Source organism: Lampetra fluviatilis, chromosome 59, assembly GCF_964198595.1.
Source record: "Lampetra fluviatilis chromosome 59, kcLamFluv1.1, whole genome shotgun sequence".
In the NCBI taxonomy this organism is placed as follows: Eukaryota; Metazoa; Chordata; class Hyperoartia; order Petromyzontiformes; family Petromyzontidae; genus Lampetra; species Lampetra fluviatilis.
This window is the reverse complement of record NC_136333.1, coordinates 6,460,367-6,469,617: the sequence shown is the minus strand read 5'-3', so window position 1 is coordinate 6,469,617 and position 9,251 is coordinate 6,460,367. Positions and strand designations below refer to the sequence as shown.

The 9,251-nt window shown below is 46.7% G+C and overlaps 1 protein-coding gene across 1 annotated transcript in view; it reads right to left on the bottom strand.

The window, feature by feature from the left end:
- The window catches only part of LOC144950740 (gamma-aminobutyric acid type B receptor subunit 1-like), a 41,531-nt gene extending 32,586 nt beyond the window's left edge, over positions 1-8,945 (bottom strand). Inside the window, exons 1-2 of the mRNA XM_078880813.1 lie at positions 8,928-8,945; positions 8,121-8,254 (exon numbers count right to left, since the gene is read on the bottom strand). Of these exons, the coding sequence (XP_078736939.1) occupies positions 8,121-8,254; positions 8,928-8,945 (152 nt within the window). The remainder of the gene's footprint in view (positions 1-8,120; positions 8,255-8,927) is intronic.
- Positions 8,946-9,251: the final 306 nt, after the last annotated feature.

Sequence of the window (9,251 nt, the reverse complement as noted above, 5' to 3'; positions counted from 1 at the left end):
GTACGACACACACAGTACACACAGCACAGACGCATCGTGTGAGCCAATGTTACCCTGCATAATATACATGTACATTTAATTTACAAATATATGAATATTATTATTTTTGTATTCTACTCCCCCAAAATGGCATCCCTATTATCTTACCAGTGTCACGTAATGGGGATGAGATCGATTATCTATTCGGAAGTCTTGCAGAGCGGTGTAAACCCGTTCGTGTCCAGAGAATATCCCACAGAAGCAAATATCACAGACAGAGCTACTTCTGAGCTCCTTTCAAGCGACCTCTGTACTGCACCACAGGTGGCGGCACTATCCCACCCATCCTGATAGGCAAAACTGGTATGCTTGATCTTCTTGGTTCTTTCGGTAAAGTCACGTAGAAGGGAAGTAATAAAATAATAAAAATAAAACATAATAAAATAATTCTCACGACGTTTCGGCCACAACGCAAGCAGTCGTCCTCAGGCGTTGTGGCTGAAACGTCGTGAGAATTATTTTATTATGTTTTATTTTTATTATTTTATTATTTCCCTTCTACGTGACTTTACCGAAAGAACCAAGAAGATGAATCCCTGCAGTCACGAAAGCTTTAAATCGAAATGGTATGCTTGATTTTCAAAGGTGGAACTTTCACCGACTTTTAGTTCAGAACCAAAATACAATGCAATGCCACTATTTCGCGGAGTCATTGGAGAACGGCATGTGACCATCAACTCACTGCATTTGAGAACGCGGCTCAAACCAGAGGCTGCTGTGACCTTGGTCCGAACCGAGGCCCTGACCTCTTAGCCACCCGGCCGCCTCTCCCAGGCAGCTGTTGACGCACATCGAAATGCACGGCAATTTTTTTTTCTTTCAAATTCCGCGAAGGTGTTTTTTTCTCACATGTCCAGTCTTAGCGTTTGGCGCTGCCACATAATACCGTGGTGTGGGGTGGCGCACACCTCTGATCCGGAACTTTGAAGGCAAGGGTTGGTGAATCACGCAAAGACAACAATTCACATTTGTAATGCGTCCCAGAATGCGACGAGCATCTCACAGAGTGCAGATTTTACGCACGAAGAATGGGAGAGAACGAGAGAACGAGAGCGCGGCAAGGGACAGAGATACAGAGGACGTGAATCACTCTACTAGTCATCTAGTAACTCACAGAACCACTCGCTCATCTGTCCACCACTCGTTAATTTTTTCTTCTCCGCCTGATGAAGACCGCTTGCGTTGCGATCGAAACGTCGTGGGTTTTTTTGCTTTTAATTAAGATTTTTTGTTTTCTATTTACGTGACTTTACCGAAAGAACCAAGAATATGAATTCCTGCAGTCACGAAAGTATTAAGTCTAAATGCACTCGTTCATCTGTTCAACCAACCATTCGCTCATCTGTTTACCCAACCACTCGTTCATCTGTTCACCCAACCACTCGCTCATCTGTTCACCCAACCACTCGCTCATCTGTTCACCCAACCACTCGTTCATCTGTTCACCCAACGACTCGTTCGTCTCTTCAACCAACCACTCACTCATCTGTTCACCCAACCACTCGCTCATCTGTTCACCCAACCATTCGCTCATCTGTTTACCCAACCACTCGCTCATCTGTTCACCCAACCACTCGCTCATCTGTTCACCCAACCACTCGTTCATCTGTTCACCCAACGACTCGTTCGTCTCTTCAACCAACCACTCACTCATCTGTTCACCCAACCACTCGCTCATCTGTTCATCCAATCACTCGTTCATCTGTTCACCCACCTACTCACCCACCCACTTATCACTTATAACACAACCTGCTGTGCCTGATGGTCACCTATCCAACCACTATCCCAATTAATTTGTTCATATGATTTTAAAAAAGTCAAAGTGATTTCTTTCTCAATTAGCATTGAGGCGGTGCTATTATCTCTTCGATAAAAAACAGCGAAGAGCTCAGTGGGCTTTCCCTGGTAAAGAACATTTCGTTCAGTTTTAAATGAGTTCACAAGCATGCGTTAGCAATGAGAGAGGTATGTTTCAGTCTGTATGCACAAGTGAGGAGCCGGTTAGCAGACCGCACTGCGCTACGAACATGACGACCCGAATTCCGATTTTCTCGCTCACGACCAAATAACAGCGGCGAATATTTGTACAAGACCTAGGCCTCCCCTAAGACGACTCAGCCTAAAAAAAGCTTGACCCCCCCCACCACCACCCCCCCCCTCCCTTTATACAACATCTGAAATAAGTTATCAGGCTGGAGGGTCGGGAGACATGGACCGAGGATAAGGGATATGACCCCTGCAGATCAGACTCGGAGGGGTGGAAGGAAATCATGCTCGTTCAGGTCGCCCCCCATATTTTGATTGTGTTTATGGCAGGCGTGTTTTGGTTATATCCCTACCTCAGCCCTTGTCATCCCCCGCCTCCCTTACTTAACCAAAACACTACCTTTACCATACTTCTTGGTTCTTTTGATAAAGTCACGCAGAATGGAAATAATAAAATAATACAAATAAAACATAATAAAATAATTTATTTCAGTATTTTATTATGTTTTATTTTTATTATTCTATTATTTCCCTTCTACGTGACTTTACCGAAAGAACCAAGAAGATGAATCCCTGCAGTCACGAAAGCTTTAAATCGAAACTTTACCATACTCTTTGGTTCTTTCGGTAAAGTCACGTAGGTAGAAAAAATAAAGCGACCGTCTTCAGGTGAAAGAACCAGACTGCAGTCTAATTCTGTCACCTGAAGACGGTCGCTTGTTGTTGCGATCGAAACGTCGTGATCTATTACTTTTTGCTACCCACATGACTTTCCCGAAAGAACCAAAGAGCATGGATTGCTGCAGTCACGAAAGCTTCGAATCAAACGACCTTTACTCCCTTCCGCTGGGAACCCGCACTGGTTCGGGGCAATGAGTCCGTCCCACCATCTGTTCATCCCCTGCCTGGTAGCAGCGTTCGAGTTTATGTTGACGGTGCATCTGTGCGTCGCGACACCCCCATGCAACGGGCCCGCGCATCGCCTCGATACAACACGTATAGATAATAGTGGTTCTACATTTGAAGCTTTCGTGACTGCAAGGATTCATATTCTTAGGTTTTTTCGGTAAAGTCACGTAGGTAAAAAATTCAAATTAATAAAAGTAAAATAAAAATAAAATAAAAATCACGACGTTTCGGAGGCAACACAAGCTTCCGTCTTCAGGTGGAACCGTCACAGCAACGATTGCTGTATCAAGTTTCTTGGAATTTTTCTCACTTGATACAGCTATCGTTGCTGTGACGGTTCCACCTGAAGACGGAAGCTTGTGTTGCCTCCGAAACGTCGTGATTTTTATTTTTATTTTACTTTTATTAATTACATTTTTTTTCCTACGTGACTTTACCGAAAAAACCTAAGAATAAGATAATAGTGGTTCGCGGCGGTGTGCAAACGTCAGCACGAGGAAGACAAAGGCAGCCGGGGCGTGGTGCTCGCCACCCACCCCGTCACGTGCCGTGCCGGGTCTTCATAACGTGCACGCCAAACAGCACTTGCCCCAACAGCCTGTTAAAGGCTACGCGGGGGATCTTTGCCTGTCTTACCGCACGGCCACAATCATCGCCATTCCCCAATGCTACGCTGCTGTATTTCCCCCCGCTGTTCACTCGCGACGCGGCAAGCATGGAGACGTCGTTTGCTCAGCGTGAAGCCAACAACCCCTTTCTGAAATGGAAGCTGATCACCGCTGCAATGCACGTCCGCCCGAGTTGAGCCAGTGACTGAAATAATGACAGTCTGGAGAGAGAATCGTAGAAGCGAAATAAAATAATAAAAATAAAACATAATAAAATAATTCTCACGACGTTTCGGCCACAATGGCTGCTTGCGTTGTGGCCGAAACGTCGTGAGAATTATTTTATCATGTTTTATTTTTTATTATTGTATTATTTCCCTTCTACGTGACTTTACCGAAAGAACCAAGAAGATCAATCCCTGCAGTCACGAAAGCTTTAAATCGAAATTTTATTATGTTTTATTTTTAACATTTTATTATTTCCCTTCTACGTGACTTTACCGAAAGAACCAAGAAGATGAATCCCTGCAGTCACGAAAGCTTTAAATCGAAATTTTATCGCTGAAGCGTTCACGTATTATGAAATGGGACATGGTTGACTGACACAGACACGATAATTACCGAGATGGCGGTTTTTTTCTTTTCTTCCTTTCTAATCATTTTCTTAATGACACTGCGGGACTGAGCGGGCGGGCGGGGTGGCGGTGGGTCAAAGAAAACCATGTTAAGGTAGAGAAAGCTAAGTGGTTGTTGAGGTGGTTCAGTGACCCAGCAAACCATCGACATTGAGGAAGGTTCAAATCAGTAGCTGTCGAGTTTACAGGAGACGCCACGGACCCCAGGGCACACGCAAGTGCCGGAGGGCTTCAGGCGTTCGGCTACGAAGTGGGGGGCATAGAAGCGGGGGGGGGGGGGGCCGAGGGAATTGAACAACAGGCCCCGCTTGATATCCTCACACCAGGGCCAGTCCGTGCCAACCTGCGCTACTGAGCCAATGTGGCGGCCTCAATGCCCGTAATGAGAATGAAGAAGAAAAAAAATCTTCTTGGTTCTTTCGGTAAAGTCACGTAGAAGGGAAGTAAGAAAATAATAAAAATAAAACATAATAAAATAATTCTCACGACATTCAGACTCTGCGTTGTGGCCGAAACGTCGTGAGGTCAGCTTGGAGTAGTTGGCCAAATGACCTCCTAGAGAGGGAACTCTATACAGCCTCCGAGAGTGGAGAGGCTTTCTGCCAGCACCGAGCAAGACATTGCGAGGGCTGCACCCTAACCTGTTCTGTGCTTGACTAAGTGTTGTATATTTCGATTTAAAGCTTTCGTGACTGCAGGGATTCACCTTCTTGGTTCTTTCGGTAAAGTCATGTAGAAGGGAAATAATAAAATAATAAAAATAAACATAATAAAATAATTCTCACGACGTTTCGGCCACAACGCAAGCAGCCGTCCTCGTGTGAAGAACAGGTCTGTCGGGAAGACAGCGTCTAAATTAACCTCATTCATGAACCTCGTTCATTCAGACGCTGTCTTTCCGACAGACCTGTTCTTCACCTGAGGACGGCTGATTGCGTTGTGGCCGAAACGTCGTGAGAATGATTTTATTATCTTTTATTTTTATTATTTTATTATTTCCCTTCTACGTGACTTTACCGAAAGAACCAAGAAGATGTACAATTATTTTTGAAAATGGAACAAAAAGTGTAATGGCTGCCCAACCACGATTCGTGTTACGCAACGCCCGCCGATGACATTGCGGGCGAAAGAAATTCAGCCGAAACGGCCCCAGCGAAAGTTGACGATCAACCCCCCCCCGTGTACAATTAATCGTGAGCTCGCCGTCAGAATATTCACTCCGAAACTTCGCGAGGGCCATTGATGCCGTCGGACGGAGAGCGCGCAGCGTGAAACGGGCTTCCGGGTGCTGTACCCCCCCTCTCGATAAATGAAATAATAAAAATTACGACAAAAACGTAAGCCCCGATATACCGCGTCGAAACGTTCCGGCAACGGGGTACAAAAAAAATCCGCGGTTAATCCATTCCGGCGCGACGGAGGGAAGAAGGGGAAAAGGGCCCCCGCTGCCTCAGTGGGAACCTGGGGAATATGAAGATTTAAACGGAGAGGGGAAATGATAAGAATAACCAGCACGCTCAGGAAAAGCCAGGGATAGCGGGGGGAGGGGGGGCGTGGGGAGTGTACCCCTCCAGATGGTAAAACTTTGCAGATTCATCTTCTTGGTTTTTTCGGTAAAGTCACGTAGAATGGAAATAATAAAATAGTAAAAATAAAGCATAATAAAATTAAATAATAATATAATATAAAATAATATAATATTATATTTTTATTATTTCCATTCTACATGACTTTACCGAAAGAACCAAGAAGATGAATCCCTGCAGTCACGAAAGCTTTAAATCGAAATTTGCAGATTAAATTCAGCGAGTCAGATGGCGAACCCAGAACTGGTCAGCATTGCGCTCACTACTGGGGTCGGCAAATGGATCTTGGAAGGTGGCCTGGTGGCTCAGAGAGGTCAGAGCGTTGAGCTGGCACACGCCGAGGTCCGGGGGTTCGAACCCATGATCATCAGGTTCTCAGGTAGGTTGAATTGATGATCTAAGCCCGGTCAACAATGTCTGCACACAAAACCACTACCACGTTGAAGTTTGGTTCCGCACTTAAATTGGCGAACTTTCGGCCAGTGAGAATTAAAATATATCGGTTTGACCGTCCATCTGACAAACACTGAGAATTGCTGCCCCCCTACTGCGTGTGCACCTGCACCAGAGGTCACTGGAAGAGATCTCAGTGGTAGCTCTGTGGTGTCCGTTTCCGCGGGCCTGTTCACCAACACGCAGGCGAGTTTGCCGTCTCGTGACGGAGCGATGGCGATAAATCGCGATGAAAGGGTAAGGAAAACTTGACATCAGGATGAGAAAATCAATTGTGGAACTCATTAAATGAAGCACCGGTGGGATGCCTTGCGGCTCCGCTGCTGTGTTTTTATATTACTTGCCTCCCAGAGGTCTCGTGTCCTGGTGAGTGTCGAGTTCCCGTAGGAAGCACGCGCAAACCAAAAAACGGAAACTCTCACCCCGGGAGTGCCGCTGGTCCTGTCCCACTCGAGATGCGGGTGCTCACGACTATACCAAAGACAAAGATCCCCCGTGTAGCCTAAGGAGACTGTTGGGGGCAAGTGCTGTTAGAGAGTAGCACCTACGAAGGCCGGCACGGCAGTCGAGTGGGTGGGTGGTGAGCACCACGCCTGGCCGCCTTTCTCTCCCTAGTGGCGATGTTTACACACCGCACCAGGTACTCATTTGAGCCTGAGTCAACCTAAGGGAGGCCCAGGACCGGTTCATGTTATCGTCACTGGTGTTGATGGCTGGGATCGGGGAATTGAACTCGGGTCGTCGGGTTCATGGCACAGTATGCTTCAACAAATAAAGTGGCACTTTGTAGGGAAGTCAATTGTGCTTGCCGTTTGGATATACTCGCCCCCATCATATGAATGAGGAATTTCCATCACTTCAGTTTCATTGATTTGGTATAGCCCTGTGAGCCATTGGGCTCTTGAATCGGGTGCAACCGCAACAAACTAAACAACAAAAACATGAACAAGAAAACATCTTAAAATCACTGGCTCCAGGCTGCATACGGGAGATGAACACCGTCTCATTGCTCATTCGGAAACCACTTTGCCCTTTTTAATTGATGGTAGGACACAAGTTGATACACTTGCGACCTGAGTTCCATTCCTAACTTACGGCCCTTGTTTATTTATTTAGTTATTATTATCCATGCAGTGCCGTTTGTTTTGAAGGTCCCACACATCCCTCTCGACATTCCAAGCAGCTTCAAATTCGTGAACGTACGAGTCGCTCGATTAAAAAATAAGTCAAATTGGACAAACCCGTCTTCTTGGTTCTTTCGGTAAAGTCACGTAGAAGGGAAAGAATAAAAGAATAAAATAAAACATAATAAAATAATTCTCACGACGTTTCGATTGCAACACAAGCAATCATCATTTATTATTTTTCGATTGAAAGCTTGCGTGACTGCAGGGATTCATCTTCTTGGTTCTTTCGGTAAAGTCACGTAGAAGGGAAATAATAAAATAATAAAAATAAAACATTATACAATTTCGATTTAAAGCTTTCGTGACTGCAGGGATTCATCTTCTTGGATCTTTCGGTAAAGTCACGTAGAAGGGAAATAATAAAATAATAAAAATAAAACAATAAAATAATTCTCACGACGTTTCGGCCACAACGCAAGCAGCCGTCCTCAGGTGAAGACCAGGTCTGTCGGGGAGACAGCGTCTCCCCGTCGTGAGAATTATTTTATTATCTTTTATTTTAATTATTTTAGTATTTCCCTTCTACGTGACTTTACCGAAAGAACCAAGAAGATGAATCCCTGCAGTCACGAAAGCTTTAAATCGAAATTTGGACAAACCCGGTGAATATTTGTGCACCTCCAGTTCGAGACCGTCGACGGAAAAAACCTTGAATTTTTTTTTATTTCCCCCCCCCCCCCCCCAGTCAAATCTCGTGCATCCGTCGGTTTCCCCTACTTGTTCAAGGCAGCCGCCGTCACGTTAATGTGTTCACGCCCGCGTGGGAAATAAGCGCCGGAGCGCGGCGCGTTGAAGTGGCCCTCGCGGGGACCCCCCCATCGACACGGGGCCTGGCAGCCCGAGCCACCGGCCTGCGTGGAGACCGCATTTCGACGACAACGAGAGAGGCATGTTGCAGGCTGTACGCGCAAGTGAAAGGTCACAGTTGTTTGTGCGTGTGTGGAGTCGGCAAGCGAACACTGCGCTACGCTACGAATCCCGACTTTTGATTCCCGCTCACGACCGATAACAAGCGAGGAAGATTTGTCCTAGGCCTCCCCTGCTCAAGACGACTCAGCCTTAAAAATAGGAGCTTGTACGGTGTGTATACATCGGCACGAGGCAGACCAAGGCAGGTGGTCGGCGTCGATTTCAGAGGGGTAGGCCGCGAAACGATGGTTCCATCAGACAAATCCCAAACGCTCCGTGTATTTGGTCCTATGACGTTCAACCCTCTCATCTTCTCTCGATCGCCAAGGAAGAGCGGCTAAGAGAGGTTCAATTCTAAGTGATTTAGCCATTCAATGAGCACTGTCTGAGAGTTGGTCAATGGCAAATACACCCACCCACTCACCCAGTCACTCACCCACCCACCCACACATTGCCCTTCAGGTGTATACTCCGGCCAGTGCGAGGTTACATGGTTGCACGGTTTAGTTGGTCCATGGGTGTTGCTGTGAACAAGCGACACATCACCACCTCAACGAATGAGCTGACTCCCTCCTCCCCTCGTCAATCCACTGCTGGATGAGGCTCTGCCCATGCCGCGCAGGTCATGGGCATCGTTCGACCATACTTCGTCACGCTGGCTCAGGCGACGGTTTGGCGAACGGGAGGGTACCCAAGACCCCGTTTGGAAGCCGCTCACACGGGATGTCGGTCGCGGCTGGGAATCGATCTCGGGGTGCGCTAACCGCCGTGCCCACCGCTCCACTCCGGTGTGCCTTAACACGATTACGCGCAGTCATTTTGATATAGTCGTGAACATCCGGTATCTCCAAGTCCTTTCGTTGTCCCCCCCCTCCTCTCTCTCCCGCACCTCCAATTGGCACGGTTGGCTACATACAGTGTGAAATAAGTTCAACATCT